The sequence below is a fragment of the Macrosteles quadrilineatus genome, unplaced genomic scaffold, assembly GCF_028750875.1.
Source record: "Macrosteles quadrilineatus isolate MER2022 unplaced genomic scaffold, UCM_ALF_1.0 Scaffold_9__3_contigs__length_116548681, whole genome shotgun sequence".
NCBI classification, from domain to species: Eukaryota; Metazoa; Arthropoda; class Insecta; order Hemiptera; family Cicadellidae; genus Macrosteles; species Macrosteles quadrilineatus.
In genome coordinates, this window is record NW_026542602.1 from 30681770 (window position 1) to 30703847 (window position 22078).

Sequence of the window (22078 nt, forward strand, 5' to 3'; positions counted from 1 at the left end):
AGAATGGCACTTAGAACACATTATAATTAACAAATTCAAGAACAAACTTTAATATAAGTTACCCCTACAATTCTTTTGACCATAAATGATTGGGTAGGTAATATATTAATCATAAATGAACGTTACCACAACTTTTTAAAGTTATGCTATGTTGTAAAACGTTGCGTGGTGATTATGAAATTTTAAAGTGAACAGTTGTGATTAAACATACCAACAGAGCCTCCCTATCTTGTTTCAGCTTCCACCCTTTCACTGGGTCCGAGTCATACCCCTTCTTCACCAACTCCTCGATCATTGCCTTCTTCTTCTTGTTCTCAATTGTCAATATGCCGTCGCACTTCTCCACAATAAACCTGTAACACAAAAGAAAAGGTTACTGACATATTTTATATGATTACACTTTATTTGGGCCTCACATTTATTTTTCGTGTGCTTGGATTATTTTTAGTGTTTGATTTAGCATTAAAAATCTGATTCCACAGGATAATGGAGAAGAAGGAATGACCAGCTAGAGTTGAAGATTTGCAAGTTGGTTGAGATTTACATTTTACATTGTTGCTAGCCGTACAACAAAATACAAAACTAAAAAAATAAAAACAATGAAAAAATAAAAATACAACGTGTAGAAATGCACAGTGAAAAATCCACTGATGTTATGGACATGGGACAACACCTTAAGTACTTTTGTAAAGGTTAGTAGGTGTAGAGAGCAGGCCTGAAGGAGACTGGTCAGTGGCCAAACGGAGTCACTGACATTATGTGTTGATGAGGGAGAATGATTAAGGCTAATGATAGTTAGAAGAGGAGAAAGCAACCTTGACTGGGTTATGTGGTGTGTGTTCTTAGCAACATAAACATAAACATCTCCTGCAACCGTGTAGACTTCATCATCATTGTCTTTCACGATCATGGAAATGTGATTGTCGTCGTCTGCGATCGCGGAAAACTCATGAACATCTCCTGCGGCCATGTAGACATCATCATCATCTCACGCGGTCAAGAAAATGTCGTCGTCGTCTTGAACATTCACGGCTAAAGCGGTAATTTGCCGATTGTGCGGGGGGTATCAGAATTAACTTTAAACAATCGTTTCTCAACACCGATACCGATAGCAAGGGCTAAGTATCGGTGGTATCGAGAATCGACACATCCCTATTCAAAAAATTATACTCGCTTTACTCACATTTATTGAATATGATAGTTTTAGGGACCGAGAGAAATGTCTAAAATTTAGATACAAATAAAACAAAAGTTAGTTGTTTCACAAAAAAAATATAATGGTTTTACAAGTGAAAAACTGTTACACCAAATCTACTATAGAGATCTGTACATACCTTGCCTGGTTAGAGAGTTTCCTTGCCTCGGCCTCCAACATACCCTCCAGCCAAGCCTTCCTCTTGTCATAGTACTCCAGCCTCACGTTGTAGAACTCCTGTAGAATGGTCTTGATGCTATCATACTTCTTCAGCACACTGTCCCTGTCGAAGCAGCACTGAAACACAAACATGATAAACAAATCTTTGGAACAACATCAGTTGAGAAATTCATTAGACAAACCTGCTTCAGAGTAAATAACAATTAATTTGATTCTGTATGCTTATACCCTACATACTTAATTCAAGTCTAATAATTTGTCATTCAAAATTACAGAAACATGTGTTGAATAGGAATAGCATAAAATGTATACAGATAAATTTTACAAATATCATTTCTAAAATCTATACTTTAACAATATCATAGGACGTTAAATGTACTATAAAAACAAAGCAAAATGAAGCTATTCATAGAATTACCTTAAAAATAATAATTAACTAAACCTAACTTAAAATTATACTTGTTATTTTAATGAATTTTTATTTTGGATTTGGATACCAGTGGTAGTTTAATGGAACAATAAAACAGATTTTTCCAGTAAAGCACAACTACCTCCATAGCCTCCTCTAATACAAGGCTGTGCCCAATGTTATGGCACCGCCTCAATCGCCGACCTACTCGCCAAAGCCCCTCCTTGATTGCAAATGTAAATAATCAGCCAAATGTTCTGTTATGCTACGACTATATTACGCCCTTTGATATAAAAACCTCTTCAAATGTATGGTTTACACATTGACGATCATGCCTCTAAAATGTTTGAGTATGTTAATCCCATTTAATTTTTTTTAATTTTGAATGACTCAAAAATAAAACACTTGTATATATTAGCATTGTGCAGATGCGCAATATGAATTAGTGCTAGAGTTCTCTCTTTTACAGCCTTGTATTAAAGGAGGCTAAGTTGGCCTGGAGTGTTGCTGACCATGCTAGTGATGCTGATGGTGGTCTGCAGTTTGAATGCCTGATGTAGTCCCTCTGTCTCCAGTTTCACCAGACGGTCAGCCGGCATAGTCACCACAAACCTTACAGTCGTGTCTGTGTTGTACTCCTTGTAGTCGGAGATCACTGCAGGCTTCTTATCTCCTTCACCGTGAAGCATCACCTACAACACCATTACTGTTATTAATACTACACACATCAATATAGTTTTATCATCATACTAATTGCCCATAAGATTTAAGATTACATTTATTTGGGATATTAATATTTATTAAAATAATTCCATACATGAAGACACAATATATAACTTACTCATTAACAGAACCTTTATTCAATTGAAAATTTGTACACCACTTTAAATCTGAATATACTTTTGCTCATTGATTTGCAAGAGTTTATTTTACTGATTAAGTTTACAGTTTTTATGCTTAATATTATATATGCACATAGTATGGTTTTGACAATGCACCTATTCTGCGTGAATGGAATGTTTTTTGCAATGCTCACCTCCAACACAGATTCCTTGTATTGCTGGGTCCAGGTGCCGATAGGCAGTTCCGTGATCTCTAGCTTATCATGACTGATCACTCTGATCTCTCCACTACAGATGTAGCCTTCACCAAACGGTTCAATGTCTCCCTTGAAGTTCTTATACCAGGGGATCTGTGGCAAAAATAAAGCATTTACACAATGAATTGTCAAACTATTTTACGTTACAAATTGGGTAAACACATTTTTGAATTGGTATTTGGTACATAGATTAATAACGGAATGGCTTATTTTGAGAAAAATATTAATGCAACTATCCATTAACAAAGTTTTTGTGAAAAAAACAAATTGGCGACTGTACAGGTAACTTTTGAGTTTAGGATTTTTTTACATGATGTTTTAGGATTTTGCTAAGAATGATACATTAAAAGGTGGAGAGTTCTCAAACATTCTGTATAGTTTTATCCCAGAGGAATAAGGAGAACGTTCTATGGGGGATGACCAGTGAATGTAAGGCTGTTCTTTTGTCTTGACTTGCATGAAAGTTAAAAAGATCAGGAACATATTTGTAAAATTTTGTCTGATGAATAAAACTACATTATGTACACTCATTGAAGAGCTGTTGTGATTTTTAAACGCTGTATTATGTATGCAAATTGAGAAACTAATCAAATAGAATTATTTAGAAATAGGTAAATTACAATTATTCCAGACTTTGTACTGACCAAGTGAGGTGGATCTTCGCCCCTCATCATGTTCTTGAGAACTTGAATTATCTCCCTGGGATTGTAGTTGGGTATCTTGGTCATCCACCCTGTTCCGATACCACTCGCTCCGTTGACCAGAGTCATGGGGATCACAGGACAGTACCACACTGGCTCTACCTATAAAACAGTAGACAATATTTATTGAAAACATTATGAAGATTATTTATTTACTTACTCTTATTCCAAGAGCCATGCAGATCTTAGAAGATATTTTGCCACACCGACAAGCACCATAAAGGTTAACATTTTCAAACATTTAACTTTCTCATAAACACTAGTAAAATACACAAAACTAACTCGATCCAACTCAGATTAATTGCTGTCATATTAAAAGATAAACTTTCATTACAACTTCTGGTGCAACTTATTGTTCTAATCTGCCTTTACTTTGTTCTGCCATTTGTGCTGTGGTCACCCCTCGGTTTTGTCTCTTCAGAATTTATCTACATGACTTTCTTCTCCACTAGAGAAATACATACTAATCCATAAATTCTGGCCAAGTACAGAGCGGAAGATTAAACAGGCTGGAAACAACCACAGAAAAGAGGAAATCTCTTCATAGAATATGTTACCAAAATGCCAGAGAGCAGAAAAGCATGAAGACAAAGATTAACATGTTTGCTACCCCAATAGTACACACTTTTTCATTCACGGACCAGCGACACACATATGCGATGGCTAGTCACATTAAAATAGACTGACGTCGCATATTTGTGGCGGTGTTCCAATGTTACCAAAACGCTCAGTTTATAATTGAACAAATATAAAACCTACAAAGGATAATGAAGCATACATACTAAATATTAGAATAATTGATAGTTGAATGTATGATGAATAATTGATTGAAGCCATTTCAGCACACCCTATGAGGGTTGCACACCCCGCTTTTCTATAAAGGAGGTGATTTTTTAAATAATTTATAATAACCATTTATGTTACCTGAAAAAAACATAGAACGTACTTCTTTCCAGGGTTCGCATAAAATTTCTGTAATCTCTTGATCATCCAATTCCTCAGCTAACAAATACTCTCTATTTGCTTTTTACATCTCACATCACATATAGCACTCCTTTCGCCGCCAAAGAAAACCACTCACTGATCAAATAATCGCAAGAAACAGACGCTTCTGGCAAAAAAGCCCCGAGTGATAGACGCTGAGCGATTATTGCTAAGCATCAGACTCACCAGTCGCTTCTGGCAAAACAGGTCTTAATAGTATTTTCTTACCAAAACTAAGAAAAAAAGAGATTTTGTGGAGAAAACTCAACTCCTAGAGAGATTTTTCAAGATATAGCGATTCAAAACTTTCATTAGGGCCAACAAATGGGAATTGAAGTAATCACACAAGGAAAAATGATTACCTTCTGGTTGTCATCTTTGAGGTACTTGAGCAAGGGGTCATCATGGGGATGGAAGATGAGCCTTGTGAGAGGGCTGAAACACATCATTTTCAAACATTTAACTTTCTCATATAACACTAGTAAAATAGACAAAACTAACTGGATCTAACTTACATTAATTGCTGTCATATTAAAAATCTTCAACAGAATACACAAAATCTACTCTAAATATACAAAATACTCAACAGTTGTTTTTTGAACTTTATTTATATCACAGTATGAGATCTATGTCATTTCTGCTCCATTACAATCTTTGGGTCCAATTACTCATACCAGGATAGACAAAAAACAAGAAATGTAAAGAAAAGAGAACCAAAACTCCCTACAATGAATTTAACAAGCACATCACTTACCTCATCATGGTGAAGATATATCTGGGACTGGCTGCGTCCTTGCCTCCCTGCAGCCGGGTGCCGAACTGACCAATGGGCTGTAGCAGGTTGAGGTTGTTGCTGCCTATAAAGTTCTGCGCCAGGTTGATGATGGTAGTCATCAGCGACATCTCACCATGGTGGTACGCAGAGTGTTCCGCCACACTGCCAGCCAGCTGAGCCACCTTGATCTCACGCTTGTCATTACGCTTCAGACAAGTGAACAGCACCTACACAAGCGGCAAAACATCTGTTAGCAACGATAACCAGGTAGATTCGCAGAGTAGACTCTTTGATATTGATGTGAATATAAGGAAAATACTATCTGGTAACTTAGGCTGCATCTGTTTGCACGTGGAAAACACAATGTATACAATATTTAAGATACATTTGTGAAATTTCAAATGGTTTATTTTTGTGACCAGATTCACCGTGCACAATGAAACTTTAATCGACACTCCAGAATAATTTTCTTACACAGTAGAACTCGTTTCAAAAAGAATTTTCAGTTTCCGATTCACCGATTAAAATTAATAGAAAAAACACCAACATATATATATGGGACAGAAATTGTTTAATAAATTGCAACCAAAATATAAAGATTTAACTAACAAAACTTATTTTAAAAGCAGCCTTGCCTCATTTGTTGTAAACAAAATATTATAGTGTTGATGAATTGTTGAGTGATGGTAATTTTTCTAATTACTTAACCCTTTGCGGTCGAATGGCGAGTATAGGTCGCCGCCCGCCATTTTGCCGACTGCTCAAAAATGGCAACATACAAGGACAGAAAAAAAAATTCAAAAATCAAAAAAGTTAATTTTTTTAGCCGAATGGTGAGTATAGGTCGCTGGGCGCCATTTTCCTGACTGCTTGAATGGCAAGCTAAATTCACCGGAAAATGTGGAAAAAATTAGAGCATGTTGTTTGGCTTGTTTTAGCCAAAAGGAAGATAGGTTCATAGTGGATAGGATAGTTGGACAGTAACACTAAGGAAAGAAAGGAGTAAAGGAAAGAGTGAAAAGATTTGTCACTTTAAGGTTATGTTTTTAGGAAAAAGCATTTAGCTTGGATTAAATAAATAAATATAGGATGGAGAGGACACAGCTAACTCACCTGATGAAAGGTTGCAGATGAGTCAAAGAACACATAAAATCACACACATAATTTACTTAATATTTCGCCTCTTTCAGAGGCTTCTTCAGAAGTAGGCCTAGATGGTAGTTACAAAACAACAGTTTAAATAGGATGACACAGTTTGAATTCAAAATGTCTGACAGGTTGTCCAACTGACACTGCACAAAGCACTAAATGCAGGCACATTGCAATATTGTATTTACATATAATATGTACATTGAAAAGCAAATTAGTTTTGTCCATGAAAATAAATACTTAAGAGTTAGCTGTGAGGGTGAGGATATGAGGATATTATCTAATGTTGAGGTTAGGTGGGGTTCTGGAGTTGGTCACAAACTGGTAAGCTAATTCCCATCTTCTGAGCATTGAACTATTGCATTGGTTCTTTGGCAATGATTTTAGAGCTTTTATGGTGAAACAGTCATCAAATAGAAGTTGGTGGGATAAGGCATGTTGTGCAACTGGTTTTTCTTTGCTAGTTTTAACATCATGTCGATGGCCGTTCATGCGTTTTCGGAGAGTCTCGGTTGTTAGGCCTATGTACTGGGCTGGACAATGTGAACATTGAAGCTGGTAGATAAGGTTCTCTGAGCTGCAGGTATGATGGCCTTGGATTCTGTAATTTTTATTATGGTATGTGCTGGTAAAAGTTTCTGTAGGATGGTGTATCTGGCAAGATTTACATCGGTTTTCATTGCATGGGTATGAGCCCGGTCTTGGTTTCTCAGATGGTATTTTTGATGGATTTGGGAGTTTTGGGTGGACTAGCATATTCCTCAAATTTGGGGGTTGCCTATAGATTATGGAAGGGGCTCTTGAAAGGAGGTTTTTGGTTTGGCTGGAGGACTCTAGGATTTTGAAACCTGTTTTAAGGAGGTTGTTTAGTTGTTGCAGGCCAGGGTGGTAAGTGGTTATCAAATTTACTTGAAGATGGTTGGTATTTTTCTTTGTAGTTGGACGTGGGTTCTGAGCCGCTTGGATCTGAGATTTTACGAGAGTGCTAGGATAGCCTCGGTTTTCGAAGGCTTTTTGAAGTTGGGTTTGGTATTGTGTACGGTCTTTCGGTTCTGAAATTAGGCGATTTCCCCTTAGGGCAAGACTGTAAGGAAGTGATCTCTTGGTGTTATTCGGATGACAACTAGAAAAATGGAGGTATTGTTGGTGGTTGGTCGGTTTTATGTGGATAGATGTGGTGAGGCTATTGTTCCTTAGATGAATTGTAAGGTCTAAAAAGTTGATGGAAGTCTCAGAGAAATCCCAGGTGAAATTTAGCGGTCCAAAACTGTTGAGGTCTTCCAGGAACTTCCGTAGTGATTCTTCACCGTGGGTCCAAATTATGAAAATATCGTCAATGTATCTAAACCAGCAGATGGGGAGGTGTTCACGGCTAGACAAAAACTTTTCTTCATAATTCCCCATGTAGAGATTAGCATAAGATGGGGCCATTCTTGTACCCATGGCAGTGCCCTTGATCTGTAGGAAGTGTTTGTCCTGAAATTGGAAATAGTTCTTTTCCAGAATGAATTTTATCAGTTGAGTTATAAACGAAGTGGTGGGTAGGGATCCTTTGGGTCTGTTTTGAAGGTAGTTTTCTGTTGCTGTTAGGCCGTGGACATGAGGTATGTTTGTGTAGAGTGAGGTGACATCAATAGTGGCCATGAGAGTGTTAGCGGGGAGTGGTTGTCTGACATTGTTAAGTTTTTGCAAAAAATCATTGGAGTCCTTGATATATGAGGCCAAGTTTTGTACTAGCGGTTGTAGATAGGCGTCTACGTATGAAGAGATACGTTCCGTTAAAGAACCGCAGCCTGATACTATGGGCCTTCCTGGCGGTGGTGTTATGCCTTTGTGGATTTTTGGTAATATCATAGATAAAAGGAGTATAGACACAGATACCCCACGCAATGCTAATATGTGTTAACAATTTTTCGCCCAAAAACCGACTAGATCCTAGGCGGCGCTAGTCTCGAAACCGACTAAGCGCGGTTGCCATGTCGTGCAACTCAGTCGGTCGACCGGCCAACTCAGCCGGCTGGGAGAGATTCCCTGCCCTCGCACCCGTCACAGGCTATACGCTACAGTATACAGTGCACGAACACTTCACTCTGCGTCCTAGAGCTTAAATGAAATGAGTTTTCTCTTCATAGCTAAATAATTTATAAAAATTTAGCCATTGTGTGATAATCATGAGATTATTAAGGGAATTATTTTACGCTTACAATAATTAATTTAACATTGTAGCCTATATGCTTTAGAAAATATGCAGAATAATTACTTTATATAACAAGTTATAGGAAATGTTATATATTTATGAACTGGAATGTCCTGTGGAAATCAAAATTAGCATCTACTCAAATTATGTAAATTTGCCGTTAAATTTGCAGTATAGTTAAAGCTATACACCAAATTACATTAAGGGTGGTAATTTGTGTTATAGCTGATATTACTAGTGCACATGCCAAATAGAATTTGGTAAAAATACTGAAAAACAAACATTGCTAACTTCCTAAAAATGTATTAGGATTTTCTTGGTAGAAACGAGTGTTTATCGCCACAGTCTTGCCGACAAGCTCCAACTCTACCCTTAGACAAAAAATGTTTATTGGCACGACCACCGCCGCGCTGCTGTACACTTTCTTCGTCAGTTGTGCCATTCAGTAATTCAGTTAACGTCGACATGGAGAGAACGACTACGACAGTTTGTAGTTACAGAAAGTGCAAGAATTCGTATAAGAAGAAAAAGGACTTGCGAATGTTCAGATTTCCTAAACACCTCTCTCAAGAGTGGGTAAGAAGTTGCGGTAAGTAAATTATTTTAGCCAAATAAATAATTAAGCAAATCATAGTTTGGATATAGTTTACGAACTCAAAGCATAATTATTGGGTATCAATTTTCTTTGTCCTACATGTTCTTTTCTTTTTGATACCTTCTGTATTTGGTTTTATGTTTTAATTATATAGTTTGCAAGGCTATTTCGTAATATCAATAGTTTTGTATTTAAAATACTTCTATTGATATTATCCGTAGAACATGTTTGAGTGAATGTAATAAGGGATTTATCTACTTTCAATTAAGATAGTATAGTTTGTATATAGGTAATTAATGTTATTTTCATCACTGCGAAAACACTCACCGCAATAAGTCACTTTCAAGACTAGTAATGAAAACCACTATTGTTATATATCCAACAGCTTAACCTAATATTACATGTTGGGTGTTATAATATTGTATGTTTAGTTTAATATATGCATTTTGCTTTCAAACGTAAACTGCTCTGTGTTTGTCATCCATCCCTACCCTCCAAGTAGGGTCATAACACTCCTAACCTGGTGATAGAGCTATTGCAGTTGTTTATTATCTTTGGTATGAATGAAGACGCATGAAGGGACACCCTTATGTAGGTGGGCATGAATGATGAAAGCGAAAGCATAATAGTATAGTGGTGAGGCTAGTGACTCAAGGTCAGGTGAAATGACAGTACAATTAATCTATTTTATTTAGCAAAGTACAGTAGTCGCAGCCAGCCTGGGCGCGCGGCCGCGCTATGGCGGGGGGTGTAGAGGGGTGTTTATTGCTCATTTCCAAAAAACATCTGGCCCACACGGCTCTCTGGTGTTGTTCAGCGCCTCAGCGCTGTCTCATGGCTTTGGCGTAAGGGACGGTTTAGTACACAAGGGTCAGCGCGCCCAGACTAACTGCGACAACTGTATATCAGTCCCTGGACACCCGGTCAGTCACCCCCTTCACGCACACTTACCCTTATGAGCTGAGAGGTGCGAGAACGAGACCGCCGTTGGAAAATGTCCAATAGTAGTTCTTCATCGGTTCTTTTATATACCAACTATAATTTTCAAATTTGTAATTTTTATCCATACGGTTCATAAATCTAAATTGTACTTAAAATTACATAAAAAAACTAGACCAAACCACGCACGATTTCTTTAAGCAAGTTTTCAATAAACATTTGTGTACCTTTGGTTGTTAGCATTATTTTTTAAATTATTTTATTGCTACTCTTGTCTATAAATATTAAATATTAACAAATTTATCTTATTACAATACCTATGGTACATTCTATCACTTTTCTATTGTTCCCACGTGAATATTTGTTGTATTTATTGTTTTTTATATCAATGTTGACTCTACTTTAAAAGCGTGACTGTTGTTGTCTATATAAAAATATATGTTGTTGTTCTGATGAAACAATCGAATGTTGGCGAACGGATGAATGGTTTGGCAACACATAAAGGAGAGACTTGCATACATTTATTTATAGGTGAAAAAGGTAAACAAGTTCACAATAACAGGAGAAAGTGTATAAACTAAAATAGTTTTATTCTAAAAAAATCGCCAACAAATTTAGATTGCTTATTACAGTGTAACAATAAATATAATCAGTAAATAAACAATAATACAATAATAACTTTCATATTTAATTTACACTCTGGATGTTAGCGCGTCTTAGTGGTCATATATATTGTACAAATATTGTATTTATTTTCAGGAAATATAAATCTTATCGGACTGTCACCTTCTAGATTGTATAAAAACAAAAAAATATGTGAGGAACATTTTCGAAAAGAAGACATTTTGCCTAGTGGTAGATTAGTGAGAAACGCAATTCCATTGCAGTACTCTGCTTCAGAATGCTCAACGCCATCATGTGCAAGCACAAGAGAAAACACTGGTGACAGTGTCCAAGAACCAAATGAATCAGTCAATCGATTAGTACACAGCGGGAGAATGCAGACGTATGAGAATCGGAGGGCAATCGAGCCACGTGCTTCACCTGATGTTAGCACATCTTCTTCCAAATTTACAGTGCAGCAATCTCCATCCGTAAGAAACTGGATTGATCAGGCGTCGCCAACTAATCGGCCGGATCGCACCAGATTGGTACGGCTAAAGAGAAGTCTATTTTCAAATTTGACTCCGACTCGAAAATTTGAAAGTAAATATAAACAATGTAGACGTAAGTTAGCTTCAAAAACATCAGAACTATCTAGACTTAAAAAAAGATTTATTGATTCAAGAAAAAGAACATGGCTATTGAAAACTAATATGTTCAAAACTAGAGATGCTGCTGTGCTGTGTAATATGCAACTACACAAAAACAGGCAATCGTGGAGCAAAGAAGAAAGAAAACTAAGCACAGCTCTTTATTTAAAGTCCCCGTCCACTTATAAATTCTTAAGACAAAGAATAGTCCTTCCAGGACAATCCACAATTCAACGTTGGCTTGGTAGCAACGAACTATTTCGGCCGGGATTCAACTCGACTGTTCTTGGCCAAATACAGATAAAGGCTTCCACTATGACTAGTATGGAACGAGACGTAGTTTTAATGTTCGATGAGATGTACATCAAAAAGGGCTTAGAGTATTCCCGAAAATATGACTTCATTGAAGGTTTTCAAGACACAGGGCGTTTAAATCGTGGGCCAGAAATCGCAAAACAGGCAGCTGTTTTTATGGTGCGAGGACTGTACTATCACTGGAAATTGCCCGTTGCGTACTTCGTCACCGAACGAGGGCTGGCAGCTGGAGAGATAAAGGACCTGATTTTACAAACAGTTGACTATTTACAGAAAGCAGATTTAAATGTTAAGGCCGTTGTATGTGACCAATGTTCTTCAAACGTATCCGCCTATCAAAAATTACATATAACAGAAAACAAGCCGTTTTTCCTCAACAGTAAAGGTGAAAAGATTTTTGCACTCTATGACTCTCCTCATTTATTAAAATCACTCCGGAACAACCTCATCACTCATGACTTCATTTTAGATGGCAAGCAGATATCATTTTCAGACATCAGAGAATTATACAAGATCGAGACATCAAGCGGAACTACTAGAGCTGCTCACCAACTATCCGCTGCTCACATTTGGCCAAACAGTTTTCAAAAACTATCAGTTTCCCTGGCAGCACAAGTTTTCAGCCACACGACAAGCGCCGCTCTGAAAACTGCTGTTGCCACCGGAGAAATAAGATCATCAACAGCTTCGAACACTGCAGACTTTATTTCAGATATAAACAATTTGTTTGATGCATTGAACAGCAAAAAACGCAAAACTCCAAATCCCGCTACATGTGCTTTGAACAAAAATGACCCATATATAAGAGACGTCTTAGAAGGAGGGATGAAAATCTTCAAGAGCCTAAAGAAGATTAAATCAACTCATCCTGAAACTCCTTGCTTTCGAGGATTTAGATTAACAATACAAGCTATTTTGCAACTTTTTGAGTACGAGGATTGTCAGTTCCTCCTGACATCAAGACTAAATCAGGATCCTCTGGAGAACTTGTTTTCAAGTATCAGGCAGAGGGGGGGATTCAATAAAAACCCCACCGTTAGAGTTTTCAGAGGGTCAATAAGAATATCGACACTCAAACAACTGATGGAACCACCAAAAAGCACATCTTACGACCCCGATCTTGACGAGCTACTTGAAATTGGCAATGCAGTTGTAAATGAAGGTAAGACCATTTTTAGAAATATTATTATAATTAGAAACCATAAATAGACCCTATATTAAACGTTGTAAAAATGTAGAAAATTGTTTGTAATTTTTAATCTCTGAGGATTAAGTTACTACCTTAAAGCATTTAGACCATTTAACTGCTTTTCGATTATGGGTTTTAAATAAAAAATTAAAATTTAAAAACGTGCGTACTGAATTCACACTAATAATATAATAACATGAGAATTACTTAAAAGGCTCATCTAGCTTCGGGAACTTAACTTTTTTGTATTTCATGTCAATCACTTCCAGTTCTATGTTAGTTATTTAAGATGAATTGCAATGTGTTTGGTCCACTTATTGTAACCTTTATTAAAAAGCAGAGAAAATTAAATTAGTTGTGGTGAGCTTTGAACCAAGACCTTGCAAAGCCATGTTGAAACTACACCTTAAATACCACTTTGCTTTCCCACGTTGCGTTATAAGCACGTAAAAAATAGCAACTTATAAGCTACTTATAGGCAATAGAGAATTTTGTTCAGAATCTTCCATTAACCAATCATAAAACTATTTGTGGACAGTTCTGGAACAACCTGTATTTAAAGTTGATACATAGTAATACAGGTTTTAAAGTTGAAAGCCTAGTGAGTACCAAGGATAATCACACACTATTTTAACGACTGTTTAAATGAAACTGACTGATTCATAAATGACTGATTATGAAGTAGTATTAACGACTGATTTTAAGCATAAATTTAAAAATGTGTCTATTTCAGGTGAAGCAGTTCAAGGAAACCCCTCCATTATGTCCGAGGAAAGCAACATCGATGCAAGTTCGGCCGATTCATTTGATTCAAGAGATGATGGTCCAGCATTGATTGAAAACAACATAGTTACTTTGGAAAAGTGCTCTCAAGTATATTTCACCGGTTATCTCGCTCACTGTTACTACAAAAAGTTCAAGTGCAACGATTGTCTTAAGAAAATGTGCGACGTAGATTCGGAATTAAAAAATAAAAGAGAACTGTTGTTGCTGAACCGTTCATTTTCTAATGTGAAAATTGACATTTCCAGCGGCCTCTTTTCACCTTCCGAAAGTCTACAATACGTTGTAGACCCATGTTTGAAACTCTACAAAAAAAGGTTCCATAAAATAGGTCACAAACTCCATCTTGTCAAGAGGCTCGTTCGGTTGTCAAAATCGATGGTTTCATTAGATTCTCTCACTTGTTCAAACTGCATCGGGCGAGAAGATTTCATCCTCTACCATATGTTTCGTGTCCTTATTCACAAACAGTGCAAGTGGATATCTACAGAATTTAAGACAAGTGCTTTGAGCAAGGTAAAGGTGTTATCTAATGTATAGTGTATTTGTGACTGTAATGTATATAATTGTATGCCTCGTAACAACAAAATCAGTTTAATGTTAGCAGTTTCTTCATAGTGTATGTTTTTTTTAATATAACATGTCAAGTTTTATTATAAAAAATAAAAAATCATGTAATATTATGAAAGTAGGTACACCATTTTCATTGAATTCAATATTTTAAATGTTTCACATTGTTTACTTTGTTGCTAATTTGTAAATAGGCCCACTATTGTTTTACAATTATTGCGTGTTTAATTTTCAGTTATTTTACTTGTTATTATGTTTTAAAGTATTTTTACTTTATTAATTTAACAATTATTTTCTTTGTTGTCTATAATATCCTGTAAATAAGTCATACAAATTAAGCTGTTTCAATGCGTGTACAGATTCTACGCAATTTTTATGTAAATATATGTTAGAATTCATAGTTCATTTAAATGACTCATTGTTAAGACTGTAACAAATATTTTTCATTGTTTATTGTTTACTTCATATTTTATTTGTACATAAATTGTTATTAATGGTTTGGTTTTCAATTATTTTGTTTGTTATTTGTTTGTACATTTTCTTGTACTTTGACGTGATTTTTTCTTAAATACTCATCTTTTGTTGTTGCTCTTATATATACTGTAAAGAAGTCTGTCTAAACTGTTCCATTAATGGTACGGTTAAAGTAAAATTGAAATTAAATTGAAAACTTTGTATTTTGTTTGTTGTTTATACCCAAATGTTTTGATATCGCAAACAAAATTACAAATATTCATGATTTAGCTCTGGTTTTAATGCTCAAATTCTAAAATGGGTTAAATTCTTATCAATATTTATATTTCATATAGATTTTTCACTAACCGAATGATACAGTTTGATTTATAGTGGGGACAGCTGTATTAATAATTAATTGAAATTACACTGGAACTTGAATAATGAAATCCAAAATTAGTTGTTAAATACTTGAGTTTTCTTTATATTGCTTTTACAATCAACATAAACTCCCCTTTACAATCAACATAAACTCCCCTGGTACTTAAAGTAACAAAGTCATATTTCTCGTATGCAGGTTGAAATATAAATTAAACAATGAACTTAATCGATTTCATATTAATATTCGGAGTGAGTAGTTGAGATGCTATGGACATAAGTCGTATCAGGTGTAGTGTCAACTGTAGAGAGGGCCGCTGTGGCCGCTACGTACGATGCGCCGCCACATTCATTCTGTCTCTCTCACTCCGTGGGAATCTGGGAGTTTCCGCCGTCCCTGCGCTGCACGAATTGGCAACGCTGCGGGCCTGAAGCGCCGAAACAGCGACTGCACTTGCTCAAATACGGCGTACGCGACTTCCCTATCTCGTGGGGTATCTGTGTCTATACTCCTTTTATCTATGGTAATATGTAGATTTTAGGGCAGATGGGTTCTTCTGGTATTAACAGATTTGTTGTTTCTGGGGAGATATTGTTGGATTTGGAGTGTTTGTAAATTATTTCCTTGAGTTCAGCGGTGTACTTTATAGTTGGATCTTCTTTCAGAGGGAGGTTGGTGGAAGAATCACTGAGCTGGCGTTGGATTTCTGACACATAATCAGATTTATTCATTATCACTGTGGTCGAGCCTTTGTCAGCTGGAAGGATCATGATATCAGTATTTGATTTTAAAGTTGAAATGGCTTTTTTCTCGGCTTCGGTGAGGTTATGGAGTGTTGTAGAGGTTACGTTGTTTTCGAAAGTGGGATCTGAGATGTTTTGTACCAAGAAGTTGATGTATTGTTCTATCGGATGGTCTGCTGGTAACGGAGGGGGATCGAAGTCCGAGGGTGGAGCAAACTTCGCTAGGGAGGGCGCCACACTGTTGGATTTCGAGTTGTCTTGATCTTGTGAGTTGAAATAATGTTTGAGACGTAGGTTCCTAGCTAGCGACATGATGTCTTTAACTAGGCCAAAATGGTCAAAACGGGGTGTGGGACAAAAACTGAGACCCTTGGTCAAAACTGTTTTTTCTATTTCTGAGAGCTGGTGGTTGGATAAGTTGCAAACTTGTTGTTCATTTGTAGAGGTTTCAGGGTTGTTTGGGACAGAATTGCTCTTGAATGGGGAAGTAGGAATCTTCGGTGGTTTAGGTAGAAAGGGTTTTTGGCCTACTGGTATAGGTAGTCCTAAGAGGGAGGCCAGACAAGGCCTATCTGAGATTAGAGGAACCTGATGTGGTTGGGTTTGTTGGGCTAGGCCTATAGATCCATATTGATGTATATGTTTGATACAAAGGTTAGAGAGTTTTCTGAGTTTTCTTTCAGCTTCTTTGTTCATATTAATTAAGGCTTTCTGTGCTATTGAATTGAGATTATCTGCTAGTTGTGGTTTGTCATTCAAAATCAGCTTTGTGAGGTCAGAAAGAGCCTTTCTGTGGTTATACATTTGTTCAGAGTACAGTTGTAGGACAGATTTAGTCAAATCTATTGATTGTTTGTAGGCTAGGGCTAATATAGCAGGCCACATATTAGGGGGCATGCCACTGATGGCTGGTTTTACAGTTAGGCCCACTGGAGTTAGGCCTAGAGTAAGGCAAGAACTCAGGAAATGTACACGACATATAATTTTTGATAATTTGAAAGCATGTTGTTTGGCTTGTTTTAGCCAAAAGGAAGATAGGTTCATAGTGGATAGGATAGTTGGACAGTAACACTAAGGAAAGAAAGGAGTAAAGGAAAGAGTGAAAAGATTTGTCACTTTAAGGTTATGTTTTTAGGAAAAAGCATTTAGCTTGGATTAAATAAATAAATATAGGATGGAGAGGACACAGCTAACTCACCTGATGAAAGGTTGCAGATGAGTCAAAGAACACATAAAATCACACACATAATTTACTTAATATTTCGCCTCTTTCAGAGGCTTCTTCAGAAGTAGGCCTAGATGGTAGTTACAAAACAACAGTTTAAATAGGATGACACAGTTTGAATTCAAAATGTCTGACAGGTTGTCCAACTGACACTGCACAAAGCACTAAATGCAGGCACATTGCAATATTGTATTTACATATAATATGTACATTGAAAAGCAAATTAGTTTTGTCCATGAAAATAAATACTTAAGAGTTAGCTGTGAGGGTGAGGATATGAGGATATTATCTAATGTTGAGGTTAGGTGGGGTTCTGGAGTTGGTCACAAACTGGTAAGCTAATTCCCATCTTCTGAGCATTGAACTATTGCATTGGTTCTTTGGCAATGATTTTAGAGCTTTTATGGTGAAACAGTCATCAAATAGAAGTTGGTGGGATAAGGCATGTTGTGCAACTGGTTTTTCTTTGCTAGTTTTAACATCATGTCGATGGCCGTTCATGCGTTTTCGGAGAGTCTCGGTTGTTAGGCCTATGTACTGGGCTGGACAATGTGAACATTGAAGCTGGTAGATAAGGTTCTCTGAGCTGCAGGTATGATGGCCTTGGATTCTGTAATTTTTATTATGGTATGTGCTGGTAAAAGTTTCTGTAGGATGGTGTATCTGGCAAGATTTACATCGGTTTTCATTGCATGGGTATGAGCCCGGTCTTGGTTTCTCAGATGGTATTTTTGATGGATTTGGGAGTTTTGGGTGGACTAGCATATTCCTCAAATTTGGGGGTTGCCTATAGATTATGGAAGGGGCTCTTGAAAGGAGGTTTTTGGTTTGGCTGGAGGACTCTAGGATTTTGAAACCTGTTTTAAGGAGGTTGTTTAGTTGTTGCAGGCCAGGGTGGTAAGTGGTTATCAAATTTACTTGAAGATGGTTGGTATTTTTCTTTGTAGTTGGACGTGGGTTCTGAGCCGCTTGGATCTGAGATTTTACGAGAGTGCTAGGATAGCCTCGGTTTTCGAAGGCTTTTTGAAGTTGGGTTTGGTATTGTGTACGGTCTTTCGGTTCTGAAATTAGGCGATTTCCCCTTAGGGCAAGACTGTAAGGAAGTGATCTCTTGGTGTTATTCGGATGACAACTAGAAAAATGGAGGTATTGTTGGTGGTTGGTCGGTTTTATGTGGATAGATGTGGTGAGGCTATTGTTCCTTAGATGAATTGTAAGGTCTAAAAAGTTGATGGAAGTCTCAGAGAAATCCCAGGTGAAATTTAGCGGTCCAAAACTGTTGAGGTCTTCCAGGAACTTCCGTAGTGATTCTTCACCGTGGGTCCAAATTATGAAAATATCGTCAATGTATCTAAACCAGCAGATGGGGAGGTGTTCACGGCTAGACAAAAACTTTTCTTCATAATTCCCCATGTAGAGATTAGCATAAGATGGGGCCATTCTTGTACCCATGGCAGTGCCCTTGATCTGTAGGAAGTGTTTGTCCTGAAATTGGAAATAGTTCTTTTCCAGAATGAATTTTATCAGTTGAGTTATAAACGAAGTGGTGGGTAGGGATCCTTTGGGTCTGTTTTGAAGGTAGTTTTCTGTTGCTGTTAGGCCGTGGACATGAGGTATGTTTGTGTAGAGTGAGGTGACATCAATAGTGGCCATGAGAGTGTTAGCGGGGAGTGGTTGTCTGACATTGTTAAGTTTTTGCAAAAAATCATTGGAGTCCTTGATATATGAGGCCAAGTTTTGTACTAGCGGTTGTAGATAGGCGTCTACGTATGAAGAGATACGTTCCGTTAAAGAACCGCAGCCTGATACTATGGGCCTTCCTGGCGGTGGTGTTATGCCTTTGTGGATTTTTGGTAATATGTAGATTTTAGGGCAGATGGGTTCTTCTGGTATTAACAGATTTGTTGTTTCTGGGGAGATATTGTTGGATTTGGAGTGTTTGTAAATTATTTCCTTGAGTTCAGCGGTGTACTTTATAGTTGGATCTTCTTTCAGAGGGAGGTAGGTGGAAGAATCACTGAGCTGGCGTTGGATTTCTGACACATAATCAGATTTATTCATTATCACTGTGGTCGAGCCTTTGTCAGCTGGAAGGATCATGATATCAGTATTTGATTTTAAAGTTGAAATGGCTTTTTTCTCGGCTTCGGTGAGGTTATGGAGTGTTGTAGAGGTTACGTTGTTTTCGAAAGTGGGATCTGAGATGTTTTGTACCAAGAAGTTGATGTATTGTTCTATCGGATGGTCTGCTGGTAACGGAGGGGGATCGAAGTCCGAGGGTGGAGCAAACTTCGCTAGGGAGGGCGCCACACTGTTGGATTTCGAGTTGTCTTGATCTTGTGAGTTGAAATAATGTTTGAGACGTAGGTTTCTAGCTAGCGACATGATGTCTTTAACTAGGCCAAAATGGTCAAAACGGGGTGTGGGACAAAAACTGAGACCCTTGGTCAAAACTGTTTTTTCTATTTCTGAGAGCTGGTGGTTGGATAAGTTGCAAACTTGTTGTTCATTTGTAGAGGTTTCAGGGTTGTTTGGGACAGAATTGCTCTTGAATGGGGAAGTAGGAATCTTCGGTGGTTTAGGTAGAAAGGGTTTTTGGCCTACTGGTATAGGTAGTCCTAAGAGGGAGGCCAGACAAGGCCTATCTGAGATTAGAGGAACCTGATGTGGTTGGGTTTGTTGGGCTAGGCCTATAGATCCATATTGATGTATATGTTTGATACAAAGGTTAGAGAGTTTTCTGAGTTTTCTTTCAGCTTCTTTGTTCATATTAATTAAGGCTTTCTGTGCTATTGAATTGAGATTATCTGCTAGTTGTGGTTTGTCATTCAAAATCAGCTTTGTGAGGTCAGAAAGAGCCTTTCTGTGGTTATACATTTGTTCAGAGTACAGTTGTAGGACAGATTTAGTCAAATCTATTGATTGTTTGTAGGCTAGGGCTAATATAGCAGGCCACATATTAGGGGGCATGCCACTGATGGCTGGTTTTACAGTTAGGCCCACTGGAGTTAGGCCTAGAGTAAGGCAAGAACTCAGGAAATGTACATGACATATAATTTTTGATAATTTGAAAGCATGTTGTTTGGCTTGTTTTAGCCAAAAGGAAGATAGGTTCATAGTGGATAGGATAGTTGGACAGTAACACTAAGGAAAGAAAGGAGTAAAGGAAAGAGTGAAAAGATTTGTCACTTTAAGGTTATGTTTTTAGGAAAAAGCATTTAGCTTGGATTAAATAAATAAATATAGGATGGAGAGGACACAGCTAACTCACCTGATGAAAGGTTGCAGATGAGTCAAAGAACACATAAAATCACACACATAATTTACTTAATATTTCGCCTCTTTCAGAGGCTTCTTCAGAAGTAGGCCTAGATGGTAGTTACAAAACAACAGTTTAAATAGGATGACACAGTTTGAATTCAAAATGTCTGACAGGTTGTCCAACTGACACTGCACAAAGCACTAAATGCAGGCACATTGCAATATTGTATTTACATATAATATGTACATTGAAAAGCAAATTAGTTTTGTCCATGAAAATAAATACTTAAGAGTTAGCTGTGAGGGTGAGGATATGAGGATATTATCTAATGTTGAGGTTAGGTGGGGTTCTGGAGTTGGTCACAAACTGGTAAGCTAATTCCCATCTTCTGAGCATTGAACTATTGCATTGGTTCTTTGGCAATGATTTTAGAGCTTTTATGGTGAAACAGTCATCAAATAGAAGTTGGTGGGATAAGGCATGTTGTGCAACTGGTTTTTCTTTGCTAGTTTTAACATCATGTCGATGGCCGTTCATGCGTTTTCGGAGAGTCTCGGTTGTTAGGCCTATGTACTGGGCTGGACAATGTGAACATTGAAGCTGGTAGATAAGGTTCTCTGAGCTGCAGGTATGATGGCCTTGGATTCTGTAATTTTTATTATGGTATGTGCTGGTAAAAGTTTCTGTAGGATGGTGTATCTGGCAAGATTTACATCGGTTTTCATTGCATGGGTATGAGCCCGGTCTATGAGCCCGGGTATGGACAAAACTAATTTGCTTTTCAATGTACATATTATATGTAAATACAATATTGCAATGTGCCTGCATTTAGTGCTTTGTGCAGTGTCAGTTGGACAACCTGTCAGACATTTTGAATTCAAACTGTGTCATCCTATTTAAACTGTTGTTTTGTAACTACCATCTAGGCCTACCTCTGAAAGAGGCGAAATATTAAGTAAATTATGTGTGTGATTTTATGTGTTCTGTGCATTTTAAGTATTTTAGGTACCATTATGAATATGTTAACAATGTTTTTGTAGCTTTTGCTATTTAATGTGTAAAACGTCATGTGACAATAAAGATATATTTATTTATTTACTCTAACTATCTGAATCAATTGGGACCGTACCACATTTGATAGTCAGAAATTTAGTTTTTTACTGAAAATCAGAGTATTTTATAGAAAATAAAATAGGCCAAGTTGAAACAAGCTTTTACCACTGTGATAGCAGAACACATTTGCTAAGATTTTGCTATCAAAAATTCAGCTTTAAATTGCTTAAATTCAGCCGTAAATGCGGAGGAGGATGATTTTTTGTGACCACGGGAGTGTACAAGACCACGGGAGAAGAAATTCAAGATTTTGCTGCAATCACAGAAGACTATAATGTTTACCCAAAGTAGCAAGTCAGCAAGAGGACTGTGGGAGATTTTGATGCGTTTACGGTTTCAACTTTCTTTGAAAACGGTTCTTATCACTGTAGTTTTAGGTTTTAGAATTCTATCTGTTAGTGATTAGGATAATCGGTGCTTCGGATGGTTGGAGTTTGGATAATTGGAGTTTTACTGCAGTTCAAAACACTAACAAATGAAGACCACAGGCTAAAAACATGTTCAGTCACACTTTTGATATTTTTCAGGAGAGCGTGATTGGTACTTTAATCTTGTATGAACTTCACTACA

The 22078-nt window shown here is 37.2% G+C and overlaps 1 protein-coding gene across 1 annotated transcript in view; it reads right to left on the reverse strand.

Moving 5' to 3' along the window:
* LOC129004119 (DNA topoisomerase 2-like) overlaps positions 1–22078 on the reverse strand; it is a 53456-nt gene that overhangs the window by 14637 nt on the left and 16741 nt on the right. Inside the window, exons 16-22 of the mRNA XM_054432554.1 lie at positions 5323–5570; positions 4931–5003; positions 3528–3686; positions 2821–2976; positions 2297–2476; positions 1335–1492; positions 212–353 (exon numbers count right to left, since the gene is read on the reverse strand). Coding sequence (XP_054288529.1) covers positions 212–353; positions 1335–1492; positions 2297–2476; positions 2821–2976; positions 3528–3686; positions 4931–5003; positions 5323–5570 — 1116 coding nt within the window. The remainder of the gene's footprint in view (positions 1–211; positions 354–1334; positions 1493–2296; positions 2477–2820; positions 2977–3527; positions 3687–4930; positions 5004–5322; positions 5571–22078) is intronic.